Consider the following 26536-nt stretch of genomic DNA (forward strand, 5'->3'; position numbering starts at 1 on the left):
ATTTTTTTTTCTTCTTCAGTACTTTACTGTTTTAACTGAAGTTATGTGATTCTTGGGACACAGAAGCGAGGGGAGGAGGTAGAGTTGGGGGCCACGGTAGATTTGGGCTGCTGGTGTGGGAGGGAGACTGGGTTATGTTAAACACTTGCCACAGAAATGTACAGTTTCACAACTCGCCACAAGACACTGGTCACCTGCTCCTAATTGCTAATCCCGTATACGACTGCTGTTCGACACACATCGTTGATGAACATATGTCCCTACGTCTGCCACCATGAGTGACCCCCGAGCCTTCCTACATACCAGTTCCTCACATGGAACGTGTAAGGCCTGGGCAACCCTCGCAAGCACAGACATATTAGCTTACCTAGATCGCCATAATGTACATTACGTGATGTTATAGGAGACACACTTCAATCCTAGTGTTACCCCTACATTTGCCTTTCGCTGGGCCAGCTATCCCAGCTTTACTTCTTACTTGTCGTATGCCCGAGGCACGTGTATCCTCATGAGGAAAACCCTCCCCTACACTCCTTTAGGGTCCATGGTGGATAAGCAGGGTTGATACTCCTTCATCTGGGGCAGATTAGCCACACAGTCCTTTACATTTGTCTCTTGCTACGGTCCCAACTCCGACGACCCAGAATTTTTCCGGATACTCTAGGACAAAATCCTGGAAATAAGTTCCATACACTTGATATGTGGGGATCTTAATGTCACAATTGTTCCTGCACTAGACCACTCACACCGGCAGCCACATCATTACTCCAACTCCCAATCCACTTTGAAACTGATTGCTGCTGATCATGAGCTCGTAGATGCGTGGCGACATATGCACCCTGCTTAACCACAGCCCATGCCTCCTGTTCCAGAATAGACGCATGGCTTATCACTAAAGGGCTCATCCCGTGGGTGACACATGCCCTCCATCTCCCCCGCACTCACTCCGATCACTCCCCAGTGCTTTTCACTCTTACTCCGCCCATTCTCGAACTGGCATCTGAATCCACTCTCCCTGCTTGACTCAGTCTTTAAACAAGAGCTTGAACAGGAGATCACAGACTTCTTCCCACTCAATGAAAACTCGGAGACGCACTACTCCACGATTTGGGAGGCATTTAAAGTAACCATCCGCGGTCTGTGCATTGCCAAAAGCAGGGGAATCTTGAGAGACATCAGGGCCAGGCTGCGCAGGCTAGAGGCTGCCCTCAAAATTATTGAGACTAGCTTACAGACAGCCCGACACCTGAGGTACTACCGCAGCTCCGGAGCACACTAAATGAGTACCAAGAAACAGCTGGAAGCGAGTGCAAATTCAGGGGGAAGTATTCCAGGGCACGCCAATATGGGGAGGGAGGTGGGCCGGGAAAGGCGTTGGCATCCCTAATCCGCCCTCCGCGGTTCTCAAATACAGTCCTTGAAATTGAAGGCGAGGATGGCCAGCTGCACAGGAATACGGCAGACATTGTGGCAACCTTCCGCAGATTTTATAAATGTTTGTATAAATCTCAGAGAGATCACTCTGCTGAGTTTGACTCCTCTTTTGAGGACACAGCAATTGCATGGCTAGGAGATGGCCAACGGACATTTCTTCTGCGGCATCATGAGGATCAGGATATGGTGACAGCTATAATGCAGTTACCATCTGGAAAAGCGCCGGGGCCAGATGGCCTCCCGGCGGAATTCTACAAAAACTTTCATCACCTGCTCATCCCGGTTTTGCAACACGTGCTCGAAGAAGCTAGAGCGCCCGGGATCCTTCCCCCCTCTATGCGTGAAGCACACATCATCTCCATACCGAAGCCAGGCAAATCAGCCACGTATTGCGAATCATACAGGCCCCTCTCACTAATAAATGTGGATGCAAAAATCCTAGCTAAATTAATTGCCAACCGCATCAGCCCCCTGATGATTGCATTGGTTCTCCCGGACCAGTCAGGCTTTGTACCCACTAGAGGTACCTCTCACAAACTGCGCACACTGTTCGTGTACTCCAAGACATAGACCCTGAGACATACGCTGCAGCGATATTCCTAGATGCCACCAAGAATTTTGACTCCCTGGAGTGGGATTATCTTGCCTTCATACTGCAGCGAATGGGCCCCCCCCTTTCTTGCCTGGATCAACCTGCTGTACTCAGGACTGCAGGCAAGGGTCCTGATTAACGGGGTACAATCGACCCCTTCACGATAACCAGGGGTACTCGACAGGTGTGCCCCCTATCACCCCTTTTATTTGCTATAGCAATTGAACCATTGGCGGCCAAAATCAGACAACACCACCGGGAGTATGCCCTGGTCTACCCAAAGAGACAAATTTTAATATTGTTATACGCAGACAATTTGACCGTATATCTGAGAGACCCCAACGCCAGCCTTAATCCAATTGTCTGAGTACTGATACTATTTGGTAGACTGTCAGGAATAAAAGTGAATTGGGGGAAGTCCAAAAATATTCCCCCTAACTGATTCTACCCTGCCTTTCGAGCCCGACTAGCCACTCGCCTGGTGCGCAGTCACGTATTTGGGCATTAATGTCTCCCGGTGCCGGGAGGAACTGATGCGGGACAACTATGGCCGCATACTGGACAAATTGACGGATAAAATAACCAGATGGATTGCGATGCCCCTATCTATTGCCGCTAGAGTGTCTTTGATCAATATGATGATCTTACCTAAGCTACTCTACCTGTTCACTAACAAACCTTACGCTCCGAGCTGTCATTTTTTTAACAGCATCAAAACACAGATGAGCAGATTGATTTGCGGCGGAAAGCACCCCATACTGGCGTGGGGGGTCCTCATGCGTCCCTTTGACGCCAGAGTCTTTGAAGTCCCTGATATTGATCTTTACTTCATTTGCGCTCAGGCTCACTTCGCGGCCTACTGGATACACCCCCCCCTTATATGCATCATCTGGCAGTGGAAGATGAACACATGGCTCCCACACCTTGCTCGGCATATTTGAGCGCCCCCACAGTCCCCAGACACTTAGCATCCACTACTGTTCAATGTACCACTCAGGCCTGGCGGGACTTGGCACAGAGGCTCCAGAGCCCTTTATTATACTCACCCTTGGCACCTCTGCGGGGAAGACACGACTTACCTGTCACACAGGATGGGGGATGCTGTTGGATGTTACGGATTTGGTATTTTATAGAGCCATCAATGAAACTGTGACTGTTGCTCTAATCTATGATACTCATTTCCGCAAGAGTAGAAGACTGTACAATCTACGTGTTATCTAGAGGACAAAATTTTTAGAGAATGCTCACTTGGGGTCAACTATACACACAAGGGACATTTTGCACCAGTGAGGAGTTATTTGGCACTTCTTTCCCCACCTCTTTGGAATGATTTTATTACGTAGGACTCATGCAGGACATAAGGACTCTCACACCTTGCTTCCCACTAGAACTGCCCATCATGGCCTCCCTTCACGTTTTACTGCAGCAAGCTTCCCCAGAGCATGTGGTGTCACGACTGTACCGCACCACACAAGGGGAGTGGGTGAGAGACCCGCCCCGGCCAGGGCCAAGTGGGAGGAGGAGATGGGATGCTCCTTCACGGAGGAAAAGTGGTCCTTCTGCTGCTGTCAGATGAGTGAAATCCCTGCCAATACAGATTGCCACTCATAGATTACAGATATTTGCACCAACTTTACTATTCACCTGTCCGCCTGCACTGCCTACGGCTGCGGGACACTGACTGCTGTGATAGATGTGGAGCAGAGGGTGCAGGGTTTGGACACCTGGCCTGGGACTGCCCATTGATCCTGGAATACTGGAGGGAGGCCCTTAACACGTTGGATGAAATGACCGGGGTGCACGCACCTGATACCCCCCTTGTGGCTCTCTTGGGATACACAGAGCAGCTGCCTGTTAAGATCCGGAAATACACCTCCCTGGCACTTCTATCAGCAAAAAGATGGATAGCTTGCCTTTGCGGGCGAGGAAGGGCTCCCAAATTTAAGGAGTGGCTGAACGACTATTTCAGGACAATTTCATACTCATGCTGACCTTATGCCACCTGCATCTCGCCCACGGGACATTTGGCGACCCCTGAAACACACTGACACTGATGACAGTAACCCAGATCTTCCACCGGAGGGGATGGACGGGCAGGAGGGGGAGGGACACCGAGAAGGGCTGAACTTACGAGATGCTAGAGGAAGCGGACTGTCCTGATCTGTGCACCCTGCAGGCATGTGAGGCGGAGTCATTGCCGGATGGTGGCATATGACAGGTGACTGAATTAGTGGTAGTCAACCAAGATTGGAGACCAGTGGTAAGGGTATTGTGGCTTTACTAAGTTTAAGGGTTACTTATGTTTGTTAGAGACCTGACTAGTCTGCTGAACAACATGTATGCCCTCCTGACACGGCCGGCCAGATGGCGTTGTAGGCGGCTTGCTGTTATTCTTCCCTTACCCCTTCTGATGAGGACTACAACGAGGTGATGTAGGCACCCTGCTGTGTCAGTTTTGCATAAAGTCAATAAAGGTCTCTTTGAAAAACCCTACCAAAAAAGTACTACATTCTAAGTTAGGCTGCAGGTATCTTTTTAACATGCTTTATAGAATTAATGACAACCATTTATACATATAAGTATGTATTAACATATCCTGAGTCTCAAATAAAGTAAATTTAACACAAATGGAATTCTCTACTCACAGTACAAATGCAATCTGTTTTTGTTGCTTTGTTAATTTGTAGTTCATTGCCAATGCATGCTGATTTCATCTGCCGTGACCTAGAAGATGCTATTCAGTTGGCTCATAGACCGGCTCTATCTCAACAAATCGAGACAATCTGGGTTTTGGGAGGAACTAAATCATTTGCGGTAAGTGATTCAATGGAATAATCACTATTGTATATTTAATGTATTTATATTATTGAGAGCATGCTTACAGAAAGGCTTGGCCATGCTGTCTGACAACTGAAACTGGGGACAACTGTCTTATCTTAGCTCAGGAAAGCCACCTTTTTCATAAAATCCTCAATGAATGATGGCTGCCCCCTGGATGAAAAGGAAGGGGGCAGGAGTTGTACATTTGGACAGCTTGAAATCCATACGCTCATTTAGAATTTGAGAGAGTGGGAGACACACTGTAAAGCTGTAGACTCTCACCTCACCGAACCTGCATTTTTCCGGCTCCACTTAAAGTCTGAAAAACCTCTATGTTACCATTGTCGGAACCGCAGCTGATATTGCTAAAAGTAACTTGTGACACAGACTTGGTATTTTATGGAGCCATCAACGAAACCGTGACTGTTGCTCTACTCTATGATACTCCTTTCCTCAATAGTAGAAGACTGTACTATCTACCTGTTATCTAGAGGACATTTTTTAGAGCATGCTTTTCCCATGAATGCCTTTACCACACATTTTTTACATCACACATGTTTAACACGCATCTGCCATTACTAAATATATATATATATATATATATATATATATATATATATATATATATATATATATATATATATATATATATATATATATATAATACAAAGGCTCAGCTTTTAGAAAAGCACTCCACAGCGTTTGAGGTTGCGTCTGATTTATTGGCATACCGAAGGTGGCTTCACATCCGTTGTTTTAAAACTTGCTTGCCAACCCGTTTCTGAGCTGTCTGCTCCTTCGTCCTGGGCTCCGGCAAATCGGTGTATTTAACTATTCACAGTCCTTGCTGCAGCTGTCTTTAGTAGTGTCAGCTGTAGGCGTAACAGCTTTGTAGCTTAGGATATTGGGACATGTGGTTCTGTGTTTGAAACACCCACAGTGGGTTCTGTTTTTCCGCAATATTTTACAAGATCACAGTAGTTGAATCCGGCACCACTGTGATGATTAAAGCACTCCAGTGTGCCCCGGTATGTGATTACACCTTAACAATTGTCATCAAACGCTGCACCGTATCTTTGACCTCTGGATAGTCCTGGTCTGACGGCCCCTTTCTCCAGAGGCTCCCTCCTTCATTACACCTGGATGGTGCTTTTCCCATGACGAAGCTGTCGTGTTGAATGTTTGTAATAAAAAGGCTCAGCTTTTAGAAAAGCACTCCACAGCGTTTTAGGTTGCACCTGATTTATTGGCATACCGAAGGTGGCTTCACATCCGTTGTTTTAGAACATTCAACACAACAGCTTCGTCGTGGGAAAAGCACCACCCAGGTTCAACTACTGTGATCTTGTAAAATATTGCGGAAAAACGGAACCCACTGTAGATGTGTTTCAAACACAGAACTACATGTCCCAATATCCTAAGCTACAAAGCTGTTACGCCTACAGCTGACACTACTAAAGACAGCTGCAGCAAGGACAGCTGCAGCAAGGACTGTGAATAGTTAAATATACCGATTTGCCGGAGCCCAGGACGAAGGAGCAGACAGCTCAGAAACACGTTGGTAAGCAAGTTTTTAAAACAACGGATGTGAAGCCACCTTCGGTATGCCAATAAATCAGGTGCAACCTAAAACGCTGTGGAGTGCTTTTCTAAAAGCTGAGCCTTTGTATTACAAACATTCAACATGACAGCTTCGTCGTGGGAAAAGCACCACCCAGGTGTAATGAAGGAGGGAGCCTCTGGAGAAAGGGGCCGTCAGACTAGGACTATCCAGAGGTCTAAGACACAGCGCAGCGTTTGGTGAGAATTGTGAAGGTGTAATCACATACCGGGGCACATTGGAGTGCTTTAATCATCACAATGGTGCCGGATTCAACTACTGTGATCTTGTAAAATATTGCGGAAAAACGGAACCCACTGTGGGTGTTTCAAACACAGAACTACATGTCCCAATATCTTAAGCTACAAAGCTGTTACGTCTACAGCTGACACTACTAAAGACAGCTGCAGCAAGGACTGTGAATAGTTAAATATACCAATTTGGCCAGAGCCCAGGACGAAGGAGCAGACAGCTCAGAAACGCGTTGGCAAGCAAGTTTTAAAACAACGGATGTGAAGCCACCTTCGGTATGCCAATAAATCAGGTGCAACCTAAAACGCTTTGGAGTGCTTTTCTAAAAGCTGAGCCTTTGTATTACATATATATATATATATATATATATATATATATATATATATATATATATATATATATATATATATATATATATATATATATATATATTCACAGAAAAAACCATAGGTTATAGTGGATATATAGTTAGGAATTTGCATTTACAAAACCTTGAAAATTCAATGAAAAAACCATTGGTTTTAGGCCATATATAGTTAGGGATTTGCATTTACAAAACCTTATTTTACTCGCATAAAACCATTGAAATTCCATATATAGTTATAAGCGCTAACTATATATCGCGCACCCGCAATCCACTGCTGATGATGTCACATATTACATCATTCATGACATGGTTAGTGACATCACTGATGACATCACTGATGACATCTCAAATGACATCACTGATGACATCACTGATGACAACATCCAGTGACTGTATGTTTCTGTAAAGTTAAAATATCTCTTACATATTGAAGAATGAGTGGATATATAAGTGTCTGGATGAAGGATTTAGTAGGTGCATGACTGACTGTATGAGTGAGTGATTAAATGTGTCTCACTGAGTGCATGGGTTAGTGACTAAACTGTCTTAATTTGTGCATCATTATGTCTGTTGTTCTGTAAACTGTTGCATGTGTTGATAAGTAGCTATATGAGTAACTATATGGGTTATTGATTGGTTGCCCAAGTATTTGTATGGGATACTGAGTGTGTGTGTGGGTGGCTGGGAGGTGTATGACTCTGTGCATAGATGTGTGAGCAGTTGATTCACTAGATGTATGGTTTCAAAAGTGCATGTGGAAACAGCTGTATGGGCGGTTGACTGTGTGCATGAGTGCATTGGTGAGTGAATGGATATCTCAGTGCTACATGTCAAAGTAAGTACATATGTAAAACACAGTACATGTGAGAGTTGACATATATAAATAACTGTGCATAAGAGCCAGTGAATGTGTGAGTGGCTGTATGGATCATTGTGAACTTGTATCAGGGATTGTATAATAGAGTAAATATGTGTTAGTATATGTTTGAATAAGTAAAGTTTGTATAACTGTATAGTTGAGGAAATGGAGGTGTGATTGATTCTTTGCATGACTGACTAGGTGTGTGAGTAACTCCATGGATGAGTGACAGTCTGTGAGTGTCTGTTTACACTGATTGTATCTAAGGTTATATTAGAGTCTGAAGAGGTTCATCGTATTATCACATGAATGATATCATCAGTGATGTTATCAGTCATGTCAAATGAGATGTTTTCAGTGATGTCATCAGTGATGTCATTTGAGATGTCATCAGTGATGTCATCAGTGATGTCACTAACCATGTCATGAATGATGTAATATGTGACATCATCAGCAGTGGATTGCGGGTGCGCGATATATAGTTAGCGCTTATAACTATATATGGAATTTCAATGGTTTTATGCGAGTAAAATAAGGTTTTGTAAATGCAAATCCCTAACTATATATGGCCTAAAACCAATGGTTTTTTCATTGAATTTTCAAGGTTTTGTAAATGTAAATTCCTAACTATATATCCACTATAACCTATGGTTTTTTCTGTGAATTTCATTGGTTTTTTAATAGCAAATATGAAAAGCTTTAAAATGTCAAGTACGTGATAGATAAAAACATTTTCGTATTTATGCACGCTGATGTGCTTTGAACGCTGCACCCCCCCCTCCCCTCTTTTGTCTTAGTAGTACTCTCTCTTTGCAGATAGTGAACGGTAGTTAACGCAAGCCTTTGCCCCCGTTGTAATCCGTCGTGCCTGCTTGTCTCTCCATTTGATTGATTGTTGTCCAAGCATTTACTGTTTTAGAATTGGTTCTCTTTGGATCATTCTCTATTTACAAACAAGCACAAAGTCGCAATACTCTGTTTAGTCTTTGCAGATAGTGAAAAATCGTGTAAAAAAATAAAAGTAATCGAGCAAAATCAGTAGGCCACTAATTGGATCTCTTTTTGACCTCGCTAAAATAGAAATATTAGGAACAACCCTTCATGAGAAATACGAAAATAGTGAGATGAACTGAGCTCCACACCATGAGGGCTGCAAGACAGCTCGGCTCCATCACCCATCCCGCACAAAATAATGACAAACCCTATGCAAATATTAAAAATATAGACAACACACCAGCAAAGAAACAGGGTAAAACACTTTATTAAAAAACTATTTACATAACGTTGGTTTATAAGATGATGTCAGTAGTGGACCGATGTGTGAATAGATCGAAAGCAGCACAAGGCTCCAAGATCCGGATGGCAAGCTCCTGGATGTTGGGTGCCATAGTTCAGAGTTCTGAGTTTGAGCCTTTTTCAATGCCTGTGCTTTGTTGAATCAAAATGGCGGCTTGACACAAAGCTGACTCAAGCGTTGCTACTGATGCTAAGCAGACCAAAACTGGTTTTCAGTTTGTACATTTTTCTAGATTTTTCAATCCAAGTTTGGTTGACTTTGTAGAACGATGGCTTCAAATTTTCAACATACGGTGTGGTGGCGCTGACTGGGAGGGGGCGCTTCGCTCCTGCCCCCTCCCCAAGTAAGATTTTCATACGTGAAAGTACGTTAATGGTTTTGGTCCCTGAGTTGCTTCGATGTCACTGCCATTCTCAAATAGCATAAGTTCTGGATGTTGGGTGCCATAGTTAAGAGTTCTGAGCAGTGCTTGTAACACTGTCTGAAGCTTATTTCCACCTACTGCAGCTTCACTATTCTCAAAGTAAGTGAGTGTCGTTTGTGGACCTGACTGCATTAGAAAACAATGTGATATGTTACCTTCCTAAACAGCTTGACGGAGGCCCCTGAGGGGCGGTGTGATGGCCATGGACTCGGATAAGACGCTTGGCTCCGACACCCTCCCCAAGTCTTATAGCACTGGTGTAGCCTGAGATCGCCCCCGACATAGGCGGCCGGCTCCCGGGGTCCGGCGGAACTTTTTGCCTTTTGATGACTCTTCAATTCTGGACCTTGTCCCACAATCCGTTTCACCTGAAGACAAGCTGTAGTGGGGCGCCCCTTTACCGTTTTAGTTGCCATTCCGCCCGCTTTTGCTACACTGTACCTCTTCCGCCATTCAGCTGTTTACCGCCCGCTCTTGCGACTACAGCGTCTCGCTCACCATGTAGTTGAGTTGCTCCCGCTCTTGCGGTGCAGCGATAGGCGGCTGCCACATGGCTCTCAAAATGGCGGCCGGCTCTTCGGTTTTGGGCCTGGTCCACTAAAATGGCCCTGGGACACATTGGAACTCGGACGCTTCCCTGATAGGGCTTGGGTCCCATTCTCGAAAAGCGTCCCCTCAGCCGTGAAGATTCTACAAAAGTCTTGGGGGCCTCCGACTCCCGCAGGCTTCTGGTGGGGAGCGGCTGCCATGATTGCTCGTGGAATGGCCACGACGGAGCTACGAGATGGTAGTGGTCTCATGCTGACGCCAGCTTTAGTCTGAAACATCCAGAAACACTGTAGACTACCAAATCGATCAGTTCCGGTAGCGCCCCAACATGACCCGGAAGAGAAGAACTTGCCCTCCCCTCTTTGACTGATGGTTCTTGTTGCCTGTCCCCTCTGTTGTCATTTAACAGAACTTTTTGGACTGCTGAAAGGGGTTGTGTTCTGAACGCTGGTTGGTGGAGACATTTTGACTATATTCTTGACCTACGTTGTCGCGTAATGCGTTATATGACACGCCGCGTTAGCGCACCCGGAAGTGATCCGAAGCGCAGCGCGTAACGTAAGCATAACAGGTCATGTGACTTGTTAATAAAACTTTTCATTGGTTCATTTTACTTTTGTTAATTTAATGATGAAAAGCTTGGTCATATGACCTAAAAATTACGCTTTTTATTGTTTTCGAATATTTTTTTTTCAAACATATGTTATAATATTCCAGGCTAATGTACTTTCCCGGAAAATTTACAACTGTCTTGCAAGTAAAATATATTCCTTTTTCGAGAAAAAGGGCGTTTCTTCCTTCCATGACGGAACCGTTGAGTAAAAGAGATTCGGCCTGCTGTCTTAGTCGCCGATACGCCTGATTATCAGATTCTTATCGATCACTTTATGTTGCAGACATGAAAAACACAACTGCCCTTGACCATTTATCTTTACTGCGTTCCTACATATTATACCTTTTATCCGTCATGTAATTGGACTGCTTTATTTCACTTGCCTTTTACTGATTCGAAAACAGTGACTAAAAGTAAAAACTTTACCAATGTAAATACTACTACCGTGTTTTGTTTTAAAAACCTTTATTGTGAAAATGTCAGTATACAAATACGAGCCTATAACCACGTGGGCCGGCCACGGAGCAAACTGAAATCGTATATGATGAGGAGACATTTACACTGTAGAGGAACGTAACGAGCGGGCCATTAGGTTGCAAGAACTAAGGTGTCTAACAGTTGCGGAATCGGTGGACATACATTTTGTAATTAAAATAGGACAGGGCCACTTACAATAACATTTTCTAGATATACATTTGCGGGCAAGGAGTTACGAGTCCCATTTATACCGGCGCCATTTTGGGCGAGGCCGGGCAGGTCCAAGATATAGTCAAAATGTCTCCACCAACCATCGGCCAGACCAGAACCCCTTTCGGCCCTTTATGCTACAAGATGGTGTCTTCCATTCAGAAAATATTGTTGGCAGCATTTTGAAATGAAACAGAAACAGCCGTTCTCCTAGTGAGTTTCACATTGTTACATTTAGGAAGAATGTTGAAGAGTAGTATGTGGAAAATCTGAAGCCATTTTTCTACAAACTCTTAATCAGACTTGGATGGAAAAAAAAAACATGAAGAATGTACAAACTGAAAACCAATTTTTGTCTGTATAGCATCAACAGTAACGCTTGAGTCAGCTTTGTGTCAAGCCGCCATTTTCATTCAATCAATAGCGTCCCCCTGCACACATTCAGGGACCTGGTCGTGTCTTCAGATGAAACGGATTGTAGGAGAAGAAGCAGAAAGGAAAAGGCAAAAAGTTCCGCCGGACCTCGGGAGCCGGCCGCCTATGTCATGTGCGACCTTTGGCCACACAAGGGCAATAGTGAAGCTGCAGCAGATGCAAATAAGCTTCAGACAATCTTACAAGCACTGCTCAGAAATCTCAACTGAGGCACTCAAAATCCAGGACTTGCCATTCGAATCTTGGCGCCTTGTGCTGGTTCCGACCTATTCACACATCGGTCCTGGATCTCGGCGCGTTCGACTCACTGTACCGCAACAGTGACCGCAATTCAGCTGGACAAGCCGCCATTTTCATTCACTCAATAGCGTCCCCCTACACACATTCAGGGACCTGGTCGTGTCTTCAGATGAAACGGATTGTAGGAAAAGAAGCAGAAAGGAAAAGGAAAAAAGTTCCGCTGAACACCACCTTGGGCAATAGTGAAGCTGCAAAAGGTGCAAATAAGCTTCAGACAGTCTTCAACTTACTCTGATTCTTATAATAAACTTCAGATAGTCTTACAAGCACTGCTCAGAACTCTCAACTGAGGCACTCAACATCCAGGACTTGCCGTTCGGATCTTGGCGCCTTGTGCTGGTTCCGACCTATTCACACATCGGTCCACTACTGACATCACCTCATAAGCCAACGGGGCACCCCACGCCGACTTTCGGCGCAGCATTGTAGGATGGCCACACCAGTGCGGCAACTTGCTGGACACAACATCGGGGCCATCCAGATCTCGGCGCGTTCGACTCACTGTACCGCAACAGTGACCGCAACTCAGCTGGACACGCCGTCTTTCGGCGCAGCATTGTAGGATGGCCACACCAGTGCGGCAATTTGCTGGACACCACCTCGGTGCCATCCGGATCTCGGCGCGTTCGAGTCACTGTACCGCAACAGTGACCGCAATTCAGCTGGACACGCCGTCTTTCGGCGCAGCATTGTAGGATGGCCACACCAGTGCGGCAATTTGCTGGACACCACCTCGGTGCCATCCGGATCTCGGCGCGTTCGAGTCACTGTACCGCAACAGTGACCGCAACTCAGCTGGACACGCCGTCTTTCGGCCCAGCATTGTAGGATGGCCACACCAGTGCGGCAATTTGCTGGACACCACCTCGGTGCCATCCGGATCTCGGCGCGTTGTGCTGCCTTCGGCCTATTCGCATATCGGTCCGCTACTGACGCCGCCTCACGTGCCAACGGATTTTCTACGCTTTTTGTAGCCCTATGCCGCATAACAGGTCATGTGACTTGTTTATAAAACTTTTCATTGGTTCATTTTACTTTTGGTTTCCTAAAGATGGAAGGCTTGGTCATATGACCTAAAAATAACACTTTTCATTGGTTTAGAACATTTTTTTTCCCAAACGATGAAAGCCCCACCTTGTTTCTGGATCATTCAGACTGAAACTGGCGTCACCATGAGAGCACCACCATCTCGTGGCTCCGTTGTGTCATTCCGCGAGCAATCATGGCAGCCGCTCCCTACCGGAAGCCTGCGGGAGTCGGGGGCCCCCAAAACTTTTGTAGAATCTTCACGGCTGAGGGGACGCTTTTCGAGAATGGAGCCCAAGCCCTAGCAGGCAAGCGTCCGAGTTCCTAGGTGTCCCAGGGCCATTTCAGTGGACCAGGCCCAAAACCGAGGAGCCGTCCGCCATTTTAAGAGCCATGTGGCAGCCGCCTATCGCTGCACTGCAAGAGTGGAAGCAACTCAACAACATGGTGAGCGAGACGCTGTAGCTGCAAAAGCGAGCGCAACTCAGCTAGATGGCCGCCACCTGGGGAGGCCCGTTCACGCCGCCTCCCCCACCCCCGGGCCGCCGCACGCCAATTTTCGGAGCAGCATTGTAGGATACCAAAACCAGTGCGGCAGTTTACTGGACATCACCTGGGTGCCTGTCGTACATGTTGTGTCAGCCATGTGACACTGGACACAGTCCCATCAACATCTCAACGCGTTCTGCTGCCTTGGGACTATTCGCACAACAGACCGCTACTGACGAGGCCTCCCCCCGCACCACCCGGGACGCCCCACGCTGTTTTTCTGTGCTGCATTGTAGGATCCCAAAACCAGTGCGGCACCCAGGCGACATCACCTGGGTGCCGTCCAGAACTCTGCACGTTGTGCTGCCTTGGGACTATTCGCACAAAAGACAGCTTCTAACCATTGTTGCTTTTTGTGTTGAAAAATGTTTAAATGTTTTTAGTTTTTGTTCCGTTCGTTATAGTTAATAGTTAATAAAGTTTTATAATCTTACTTTGTTGGAGTGTTATCTATTTTTTTAAAAACGGGTGAATGGGGCCTTGAATCGGGTTATTGTCATGTGTGGGCTTTGGAAGTGTGCTGCTGCAGGATCGGACATTTCAAACTCAAATGCACGTTCTTTTTCTTACCTTTCCGAAGCATGGAGCGCAATAGCAGGCAGAGAAAGGGTGATGCACGTGTTGAACACTACCTGACCTGGCAAGTTGCTGGCAGTGCCCCCCCGCCCGCTCCTGAAAGAGGGCACACACACACCGCCGCCCCGAGTACTTCACAAATCTTTAAAAGACCATGCGCTTGTTCATGAGGCTTAAATGGTTTATCACCTCTTCTAGAACCCCTGCATCGACCCTCTGACGTTTCCTGGAAAAATTACCATGTAACACAATACCAAGCCCTGTCAGCTGAAACCCCCAAGGAATCGTGGGGCATATTATCAAGGGGGTTTATCTCCGCTTTTTTGGCTTTAAAAGCCAAGAAAGCGGAGATAAAAATATCTCCCTATTACCAAGCTGTCGCTAACACCAGTTAGTGACAGCTAAAAGGAGATAGCGACCATCTTGGGCCCCGCTTTGCATGTCAGTGATACTTATCACTAATGACATGCAAAGCGGGCGTGCCAAGATGTTAGCGACTGGAAACAGTCCCTAACATCGCTATCTCCTATTACCAACTTTTGGAGATATTCGCGCTAAGCGCGAATATCTCCAAAATCTAACACCTGCCCTGAGCAGTTCTTAGCCATGTTATCCAATGGGAGGTGGATAACATGGCTAAGAGCATTTGCTCGATAATACATGAATATCGCTGACTTTTCTGCGATAATAGCAAGGTTTATCTGCGATAAAAATCGCCGATGTGCGGCGATAATTTTTGTCTCTAAACAAATAAGAGACAAAAATTATCACTAGTTGTTGGTAATATGCCCCCGAGTTTTTGCTTGCAGAAATCGGGAGGCGGGAGACTAGCACTGAAATCAGTAGTCACACGCCTGAATCGGGAGGGTTGGCATGTCTGAATTCTCTACAGCTGGGGCCATAAACTACATCCGCAGGGGTAGGTGATAGCCTAGGTCCGGCCTGGACAATCGGACACAGAGGAAGAGGAGTGTCAGAGGGTGCTGTAGTGAATAGGGTGAAAGAGAGGTGTCGGGAGGGCACAGGGTGTGATTCTCAGAGAAGAGCAGCGCAGATGGGGGGAAGTATATGGCCCATGCATGAGAGACAGAGCGGGGATGACCAGTGCGTGGGGGAGATGCCTGCGAGGGTGGGAAGCCATGCTGAGGATCGGCGGCGTGCAGAGAGTGGGCCTGGTCAAGGCATCTAAAATGGCTGCCGTGCACGACAAAATTGTGGCATTGGACAAAAAGGCAAGATGGCGCAGACAATGTTTTTCAATAAGGATTCATTTATAACAAAATATTTACTCGCAGTGACAAAATGGTGGTCAACACTTCCTGATTTCCATCGAATCGAACGTTAACAAACGTCACGCAGCAAAAAAAAAACAAAAAAAAAAAAAAACTCACGCACAGAGCAGTTTTTAACCATGTTATCCAATGGAAGGTGGATAACACAGCTAAGAGCATTTGCTGGATAATACATGAATATCGCTGACTTTTCAACGATACTCATGCATTGTGGCCGATGTGCAGCGATAATTTTTATCTCTAAACAATTAAAACGAAGCACAAAATGGCGAATTCCCGTTTCGCTACCAGTTTGCGTCCCAGTTCGCGGCCCGTGAAGCGCTTCTACCGTGAAAAATCATTTTTTTTTTCTTTTCCCCACGGGACCCTTTAATAACCCCAACAACATTCCTAGGGGGTCAAGAGGGGGATACCTTGCCCCCTTTCATTAAATTCCCCTTTCGTTTTTCACCTCTTCTTCTCTCTCGATCCTACCGAGAGACAAGATGGCGGCCGCTCCGGACTGTTTAGAATGTTGACAGACACCGGAGAGCCAATCAGCTTTCTGCACGCAAAGTTCCGAAACGCGAAAAGTAAGCGGACCGGATCGCTGCCCGGAGCGCTGTTACAGATATATATCTTGATTTAAACGTTAATTTCTCAAAATCCACTGAAGCACATATATTGAGACCTAGCAAAGGCACATCGGGCTAACAGTCCCTACAATTTTGCCAAGTTTCGTGCAAATCCATTCAGCCGTTCGAGCTAAAAGTGAGTCCAACCGCCCTATGGAAAACTCAATGCAAAAAACGCGTTTTGGGACCCCCCTTTTTTCTCAGCCCCCCCTTGACGAAACCCCACCAAATTTTCAGGGGCTGCTCAGAAACAAAATGTGCCATTTTCCTGAAAATTGCAGCCGATTCCGTCCACAAACGCCAAAGTTATTAGACATAGAATTTTCAGAAATCCCATAGGGAATTAATCCTAACTATATATACCTACTGGCGATAGCCAGTAGGTAATATATATATATATATATATATGGTACGACAAGTATAATATTGAGAGCCCTGAAGAAGCTCAAGTAAGTGCAAAACATATGCTGTATTGTTGTGTTATTGAATTAATTAAGCGGAAAAAAAAGGACACACAAAGAAACATTACAAGAAACTTTATTGTTTATGGTTGAGAATTTATCAGTAAAGATGTATATGTCTTCAATTACAAACCTGGTGGGGACTAGTACCTGAGATTTTAGTGCCTGGCAATATTCCTATTACCCAAAAATATATATATGGTGATGTTTTACACACTTAAAACCATAGAAATTCAGCAGTTATAGTTCTACTTATAGTTATACCTATTTTCAGAGACTCTAACTCGTTTCCTAAAGGTACTTAATGGCACAAGGTATAGTTCTCTTCAGATAAGTATGACTATAAGTATAACTGCTGAATTTTTATGATTTTGTGTGGACAAAACATCAGCCTAACTATAACGCCTCTGTTACCTTTAATTTTCTCAGTGAATTTCTATGTTTATTTAACATGAAGTAATATATAATTATCGTTCAGGGCCTTGCTTTTCTCCAGATCCGTGGGTACCTGCGGATCCGTTTAGGCTCTGTGTCCCTAGATATGTATATATCTCTTTCTTTAATCACTCCTAACTGCTGTTTACCCAAAATTACAAAAAGGGTTCTTTTTAGAGCAAGATCTACCTTTCTGCAAAATGTCGTGTAATTCTGTTCAGCTATTCTGGCTGTAGTCATGTCTAAAAACTAAAAAATCCCCATAAACATTGCATGGGGAAAAAGTGTTTTGGGACCCCCCCATTTTTCCTTGCCTTCTCTAGATGAATCTCCTCAAAACTTTCCAGATCGCAGCTAAAGTAATTAAAACACTAGGTTTGAAACTTTTGTCAAGATTCGTCAAACTGCTCCAAAGTTATTAGCAACACAAATAAATAACTCTTCTTCTATAGGCAAAGTTGGTCCTAACTATTACTACCTACTGGCTATCACCATATATTATTGACTGGTGGTTGTCAGTAAGTAGTGATAGTTAGGACCAAAAAAATTTTTGTCTGCCAATAATTAAGGCGCCGCTTGATGAATCTTCACAACATTTTCACAAAACTTCCCCTTTTTGGTTCAGTTGCAGTGTTGAAAGTTTCAGGGGGATCCATCAAGCAAGAAAAAAGGGAGATCCTAAAATGCTTTTTCCCTATTTTATGGCTATTGGATTTTTTCATTTTTTGAACATGGCTAAAGCACAAACTACTGAACGAAATTACACCAACTTTTGTAGAAAGCTAGATTTTGGTCCAGAAAGCACTTTTTTTGTGATTTGGTGTAAATCTGTTCAGTAGTTTCAGAGAAATTAAAGTTTAACAAATATTGATATCTAGGGACGTGAGTCCTTTAAGTGGACTCGCAGATCTTAATAAGATTTGGTTGGCTGCCAACACTTCGAACAGGAAGTGTTGGCAGTGATCTTGGGACTGGGTTTCAAGCCAAGTCCCAGAAGAAAAGTAAAATATAAAGAATAGGGGGCAGATTAGGAAAACCCAGACCACCCCAGATATGGGGGAGGGTCCCTGCTGTGTTTTAAAAGCATTTATTTATTTGTTTGGCCGCAAACTCACTGGTGGATCCACGGATCAGTGGAAAGATTAAAAAAAGGATGTGCAGGCTCCCATGGGCCTCTTTTTTAATGGCCTGAGGTGGGCCAAATACTGGGGGCATGAAGAAGGGGAACTCTAGGGACCTCCCTCCTGGGCTTATGCAAAGCCCAGGGGACAGCCACATCCCCAGAGCTGTAACCAATAAAAATGGGGGTCCTGCTCAGACCCCCGCAGCCCCAAAACTGGCACCTCCCCAGGGCATAGACCTTGATTAATGAAAAGCAAAACAATGCAGGGGAGGCATTACGGACCGCCACCTACCCAGGTTTAAAATAAATAATATTATGTGGGGGGAGGGGTTCTGGCCCTCCATGTAGCCCAGGGGACCGGTGCCTCTCCTGGGCACAAATATAATAATGAAGGGGGTCTGTTGCGGACCCCTGGCCCCAGGACCACCACCTCCCTGGGGCTTACATACCAAAGAAGGGGGGCCACTTGACCCCTCTTGCAAAGCCCTACATGGTCCTGGGGACTGCCACCCCCAGGGCCAGCACCAGCAATGTCCCGGGATGCCCACCCTGGGACATGGCAGCTTGCTATGGCTTGGGGAATTTCTGCCAAGCCACAGCAAACAAGTGCTCTGTTTTTAGCAAGCGAGAGCATAAATCGCTCTTGCTTGCTGAAAGCAAAGCATGTGTTTGTTTCCCTGCCCGCTGTGAAGCGAGCAGGGAAACAGATACATTGCTTTGGGATCCAAAAAGCTGCATGTTAGAAGCTCCCTGGATCCCAAAGCAGTGCTGGCTCAAGCAGGAGGCGGGAAGCCAGCAGGGACCGCGCAGGCCTTGAGCGCAGGCTCCATTCCGACCGAGCCCATCGGAATGGCTTGGTCGGAATGGACCCTGGCTCGCACTGACCGATTCGGTCGGAAGGGCTCCGAACATGGTTCGGAGCCCTTCCGACCGAATCGGAATCGGCCCCTAAGTGTGTGCTTCTTACTGGTCTTTTCTTCCCTACATTCAATTGCTGATATGAAACACATCTCCTGCAATTTTCCTAAGCTATTATTTAGAATCTTGGATTGAAACAGCTTTGTATGAAAAGCCTTATCAATTAGTCTCTCCCTAAATGGGTTGGTACCCATGGTAATACCTAGTCATTGGAAAAAACAAGCTGTCTGGTAACACTGGTCTTCCATCGTGGAACAGTCAAATGTAATTTGCGTTTTTGGTACAATCTGCCTTGATCCACCCATTTTGTCCAGCTTTTGTCACAGTCTCTCGTACCCCTTTTAGTTCCTCCCAAGAGTCAGTTCCATCATCATGCAAAAGCACATTGTTCATCCGTTCTGTAGGTGAAACCATCATTGACTGTAAAACCTCCACAGTGTATCTGTTGCCAATGACAACGTATCCACTGGCTGTTTAGTGTCCTAGAAACTTTTTGATCGCAATCATGTTTGGTAACTGTAACGCTTCCAGTAGATTTTTCACATGTTGCCATTTCTTCTGGGTGATCCTGAAGAGGTTGAGAAACCTCTTTTCATCGATAATTGGCCAAAGTTGTAAACTACACCAAAGCCATATCAGTTGTATGTAAAGATGGTGACTTTAGAAAGTGCAGAAAACAGCAAGCTCTTGTAATAGCAAATAGTTCAGCAACTTCTGCGGAAAAAATAGATTGAAGCCAGGAGGCTTCAACCACATCATTTTTAAGGTACACTGCATATGCTGCGCTTAGTGTGCTATCATTACTTCTCAGGCATGAACCTTTTACAAATAGAACATATACGGGCTCGATCAGTGGTTCATCTTAATGTCTGATCATGACATGGTGCATAGTTCAGTGACGCTTAGAAAATCATGATCCAAATCATCAGCTTTATCTTCTTGGTCAATCACAGGCAAAAGGGTAGAAATATTTAACACATTACATCTCTTGATAGTCGCATTATCTGGTGCCAATAAACTCTTCTTATATTTACTGAGTCTATTATGCGCCACATACTGTGTTTTCACTCTGGTGAGGAGTAACTCAACTAAATGAGGAACCATCACAATCAATGGGTGTCCTATCACTATGTTTTCTTTCTTTTCCATAGTTACACTCACTGAGGCCACTGCCTTTAAGCAGCCAAGGAGTCCTGATGATACAGGGTAAAGGGTGCTTGAAATATAAGACACAGGTCTTCAAGTTACTCAATGCATCTATTTCAATACTGAGAGTGCACACCCATCTCTTTCACTGCAAAACAGTGAAGTATTTTGTATAATTGGGCATTTATTCAGCCGGGGCGCAACACAATTTAGTTTTCAGCTCCTGGAATGATTTGGTACATTCTTTATCCCATGGGATTGGATGTGACACATCTTGATGTGTTAATCTCAAGAGATGTTTTGCTGTCAGGAAATAATTTGGTATCCATTGTCAACAGTCTCCAACTATTCCTAAAAACATTTTAAGCTCTCTCTGTGCTTGTCGTCATGTCATCTGTAAGATGGCTTCCACTCTAACGACACCTTTCTGACTCCCTTTGTAATTATGTGCCCCAGATAGTGAACCTCTTTTTGACAGTACTGCAGTTTACCTGGAGACACTTTGGGCCCGATTCACAACAGTAATCTGAGACAAAATCCTAACTTTATGACTTTCGGTACTCACAAAAAACATTTAGTAGAAGTAAAGTTAGGATTCCTAACTTTACTACTACTGAACTGGCTTAACTTCAAAGACAGGTATGTATGGTATTTAAAAACACCAATTCAGTAAATAATGAAGACACAACACATAATAAAAATCCAATACCTATTTATAAAAATAGGAAATATTTTTGTCTTTAAAAATGACACCAAAACGACAAAAATCCAATGTAGGGAACCGGAGATATACATTTTCAAAGATTTAGCAAAATATAGCACATAGAAGATTAAAGCACCATATTGGGATACCTGCTCGCAACGGACCGGGTCACAGTTTCAGGCTGACCACAATGGAACCCTGGGCGGCTACAGCTTGCGGCAGGTCCCCGTCTCAGTGTCTACCTTCACACTTAAAAACTTTTCTGGAGCCTTTTTCCCCGAGGTTCCTCAAAGCTTCAAGCCAGTCTGGATTCGGTGAGGATTTGCTGGATTGCCTTTTCACAAACTCCCGGTCAACTTCCGTGGAGCAGACTTAGAAACTTTTTCTTTAGTGCTTCAGCAGGGCAACCCAGGAATCTAGGCCGACATGAGATGGAGGCAGGTGCCTTGGCGTTCGCGGTTGCTCCCAGTCACCTTTTCTACAAGCGGACTTAGAAACTTTTCTGGAGCTTTTTCTAGCAGGGTCTCTCGATGCTCTTCATGTAGCCGGATCCTGTGAGCGTCCGCCGGCTTCAGATTTCTTCTAGTCCCAGTCAAACTCTGGAAGTTGGACTGCTTGAGCTTTCAGCCGGATGAACCTGAATGGCTTGGCCGGCTCGCTGTTGAAGGCAGGCGGTCTGGCTGTCCAGGTTGGGTCGGTCCCTCTATAGAGCTTTTTTTCAAAGTTGCTCCAAAGTTCTCCAAACTTCTTGAAATTCTTCCTGAAGTTCCTCAAGGGGTCCCAACGAGTCTCAAACTCACTCCAAAGGTCTTTGAAAGTTGAGGGCTTCAGTTCTCACAATCCACTGGTACAAAACCCTTACAAATCCACTGGTGGTTATCCAAGGTGCGGGTTTAGGTGGTGATGTTCCAGATGACCTCTTTTAACCTGTAGCTTACAGGGAGTCCACTCTTTAGTTCTTTTTCTGCAAAATAATCCACAGGGCTGTAGTTTCAGATGGTGCAGATTTCAGAGGTCAGGCCTTGAAAATCTTTGTACAGCGATCTACTCAGCTTGGCAATGTCTTGCTTCAGTAAGTTTCAAGCAGCAGATCTGGATGACTCTGCCACTCTCAGATACTTATTCCAAGTTCTCTGGGTCAGGCAGGAGGTTACTCCTGACCAATCGGAGCAGGGTAACTCCTCAAAGATATGACCACAACCTATAGAGTGTGGCATTATTTTGTCCCAGAGTGCACCAAATCTTCCAAATCCATAATGCCTGATTTTACAGCAAGGAGGTAAGAGCTGGCTAAATAAACCACTAGGATGGCTAATTAACTTAGACTCCCCCCCCCTGCATCTGCTCATACCTTCCTTAATCCTACCATCTGCCGAAGGTGGAAAGTTCAGAGTTGTAAATGGCACTGGTCTCTGCTCTCCTCTTTGAAGGACATAGTTTATGACTCCTCCCCCTGGCCTGGCATTCCTATGAAACAGCACACTGCCCTGCCAGCAGAGCTGGTTGACCCCAGGGGTCTTTATCACCTCTTCAAGACAGCCTGGCTAATCCACTTAACCCTGACCAATCAGGGGAGACCACTGGAATGCTGAATCTGGACTTACAAACAAGAAAGTCTTAACTTCTTGTGTGTATACTTTAGGAGAAATTGAACAATATCATATTTAGGCTTTCCTGTTTTCAGTTTCTATTTTTGGTAAATTCTGGAGTTTTTTTCCAGAGGTTTCCTGTGATTTCAATACCTTAAAAAACAGTGGGTATCAGTGGTTACACATTTCCGCACCAATAAAAACAACAGAAACTGTGTTTTTCCAGTGTTTATGGATCTTTTTGCTTTTATTATTGCCTGCTTTCTGCACTGATAGTGCATGATATATAGACAGTGTATGTACAGTGTATATGAGGTCCAAATACATTTTTACAAATCAAACTTATTGTAGTACACCATATAATACTTCTTCAGTGAGTCTTTGGTCATGTGCACTCTATCTTTCCATCCCATATAAACTTTTATCTGTGATAAGGCCCTCTCAACATTGACAGATGCACAGATGTGTCACAGGAAGGAGCCAGGGCTGCAAACCATCGAACAAGGGCCGCAGCAGGCTGTGGCCGGATCATGGCTGAGCTCAGACCAGGGCACATGGGAAGGGGAGGGGTTCACCAACAGTAGAGGCAAGGGAGAGGCCCTCAATGCACCATAAGGTCGCCCTACTCTAGCAACAGCTGTTCTGCATGTTTTACCAAATGTATTTGCTCCTGAATTCTCAATTCACCTCTTGATTGCAGTAACATTATTACAGCATGGGGGGCCTCCCCCCAAAGTTAATTCCCAACTGTAGATTAGGGCCGCAGTAGGGCCTGCGTTCAGCAGGCATCTCAACCAACTCTGCAGTCATACAAAAAAAAGTAGCTACTTACTCGACCAACCTGAAAGCACATTGGGGCCTCTACAAAAGGTAGGAGAATACTATGGCATCTAGATTGCAGTGACATGTCAACATTGTAAGAGCAATATCAGCATGTGTCCCTTAATGTTCAGTGGAAATTGGCATTTCTGACTGCATCAACCTTGTAGAGCTGCTGCCAGTTTGGTGAGGTCAGTCTAGTGCGACCTGACACTGAATACCAGTCTCGGGCAGCTCAGGCAGTGCAGCAAACAAAAACACCAATCAACACCATGTGCCTAATGGTAATGACAGAGTACCTACACCAAACAAGGCTTGGTCGGATTACTAGTCTGTCTGCTTTTCTGACCATTCCAGATGGAGACTGCTTCGTCAAGGTAAGGCCCGAGGGCAGGCCAAGTGTCAAAGTGCTGTGCAGAGTGACATTATATGGCCTCTCCATGACTGGGTTGGACGATCACTGTCCAGTACCACTTGACTGAGAATCCCTGTTCCTCATAGAGCTGAGACAGTAGTGTAGGCAGCATAAAAAAACACCCACCCTATGCACAGGCCCATAAGTGAGGCACTAGCCCACATGCAGCTATCTTGTTCATACATCTAGTCTTCTGACTTTTCTGTTGCCGGCCTGAGAGGCAGTTTGTTTCAGGAATGGGCCCAGATAAAGGCTAGCCAAAGAAGAGGGTTGACAATTATATGACCATAGTTGCTGGGGGCGTGAATGAGCTAAACATGGATATATATTCAGAGTTGTTTAGTGCAGGGGGACCCAAATAGATGCAAGGCACTGTGCTAACAGATACAAAGTGCAACAGATGTAAGGTACAGCATTACCAGATATAAGGCACTGTGCCAACAGATAAAAAGTGTAGCAGCATATGAAATGTGCATTGCTAACAAATACAAGTGCTCATTACGGCACATTTGTTGATACCAGATGATGGAGTGGGTTGACATCGGTAGCAGCCACCATGTCCTCTCAAGGAGCAGGTCAAGTTCTGCCAGGTCCGAGACACCCTACCTCTCTGTGGTCTTGGAGCTGAATGCTGGGGATGGGCAGCCTCACTCAGGCACTTTATTACTGCGGCCTTGTGAGAACCACTTGGGGATTCTGAAATGCTACTTTGGGCCAGAAAGTGGCAAGTGCTCTTACCAGAAACTAGCCCATGTTGCTTATTATTAGCCCACCTACAGAGTCTACCTTCTTCTCCTCTCTTATTTCTACAGCTTGGTGGAGATAGTTGTCTTCGGTAATTATCAAGTACAGTTAAAAGAAAGGTAGATGTGTGGGGGCGGAGGCTTTGGCATTTCTTCCTAAGTAATGCAGGGCAGAAATTGGATGTTCATTTTAACGTTGTTAAAATGCACAGACCCACCTCTTTATTAAAAGAACAGGGGAGGTTTGTGCTCCCTCCGACCCCCAACACCATCCAAAGGGATAGCATAGGAGGTAGAATTTTAAAATCAAACATTGTGAGTAAAAGCAAAATGTGCTTGTGAAATGCGTCCATTCTTGTGACTTGCCAGCCACCTGCTCCATAACGCCCATTATAAACAATAAAGCAACCCTTTTGTGACTTTCCCTATATTTGAGTGTACCTTTTTATGTGCCCCTATATAGAATGTGATGCTTTTGTGGTTTTCTCTTGAGCTATAAAGCAGTTCATTTTGGGCTGTACTTGCGTGTTATAAAGCTCTTCTTTTGGAGTTCCAGCATATTGTTCAGCACTCTTTACTTGTTACTTGCATGTATATTGTAAGGACCTCCCTTTTGTGATGTGCCTCGATGCTGTAATGCTCTCATGGGGCCAGATGTAGGTAAATTTTATTTTCCGACCTCTTAAATACCGAGTCATACCGACTCGGTATTTCAGAGGTCGGAAAATAAAAGTACCGAGATGTAGATAAATGCAGATGTGCAATTACCGAATCGGAAACAGTCGGTATTTTCCGATGCGGGAAATACCGACCAGTTAATGCCCATTCATTCCTATGGGCTTTGAAGCCCATAGGATTGATTGGGCATTTACCGGTCGGTATTTACCACATCGGAAAATACCGACTGTCACAAGGGTGCAGGGGGTGTCACTTTGACACCCTCTGGCACCCCCAAAAGAGGCTCGGGTGCCATGTGGCAGGCATACCTGCCCTAAGGGCAGGTCTGCCTGTCATATGGCATAGGTGTGCATGCACACCAGAAACGGTATTTTACCATCAAGTAGTATTTGATGGTAAAATACCGATTTTGTACTGCTTGTGGGACTCAGAAGAGTCCCACCTACATACCACCCGGTAAACGCCTACCTACATCTGGCCCTTAGTCACTAGTTAAGATATTGTACTGCACCCCTATCTTTTGACTTTCTTTTATATTAATTTTTTTAAAATAGGGATTTGCTTCTCTGCTGTGTTTGCACGTTCCAATATGTCCCTGGTTTGTGTGTATACTCTAAGGACAATGTGGCTACCTGTATGTTGTTTGATGTGGCCTGAGGCTGCCTCCTGGCGCTTTAGAATGTACAGATGTCCCCTTAAATGCACCCAAAACTCTGCCTCTGCATGTTATTAATATTTCCTAATCTCTGTTCTTATTCACGCAGCATATTCAGCTGAGGTTTATAGTAAAATAATTTTTTATGAGTGGAAGGGGGAAAAGACATGCAAAGAAAGTTGAAATGCTGAGTCCCAGTGCTAACTGAAACACATTGAACCCTCCTTCCTTTAAGACGTACATATGATTCATGAAATGCTGCTAACCATTACCAACTACAACATGCTTCACCTTCCTGGAAGATGTAGATATACTGCTGAAATGTTAATCCCATGCTGCACAACTAAAAGGCACCATCCTTCCTGCAAGACGAGCATAAGCAGCTGAAATGCTGAGCCAGTTTTCACCATTTAATCACATTGCACCTCCCACAAGACTCATTCGTGCAACAGCTGTCTTTGCCTCGAGCAGGATAAGTATCCTGGCCTGTGAGGCAAGGGCTTCTTTAAATGATCTGATTAAATAATAACCTGGTCATGTGCACATAAGTTTGCGCTCCTCAAAC

General features: G+C 45.0%; 1 protein-coding gene across 1 annotated transcript in view; it reads left to right on the top strand.

The window, feature by feature from the left end:
- Positions 1-26536, top strand: part of LOC147751686 (dihydrofolate reductase-like) — a 111564-nt gene that overhangs the window by 57909 nt on the left and 27119 nt on the right. Inside the window, exon 5 of the mRNA XM_086939155.1 lies at positions 4714-4840. Coding sequence (XP_086795281.1) covers positions 4714-4840 — 127 coding nt within the window. The remainder of the gene's footprint in view (positions 1-4713; positions 4841-26536) is intronic.

Source organism: Lissotriton vulgaris, chromosome 1_1, assembly GCF_964263255.1.
Source record: "Lissotriton vulgaris chromosome 1_1, aLisVul1.2, whole genome shotgun sequence".
NCBI classification, from domain to species: Eukaryota; Metazoa; Chordata; class Amphibia; order Caudata; family Salamandridae; genus Lissotriton; species Lissotriton vulgaris.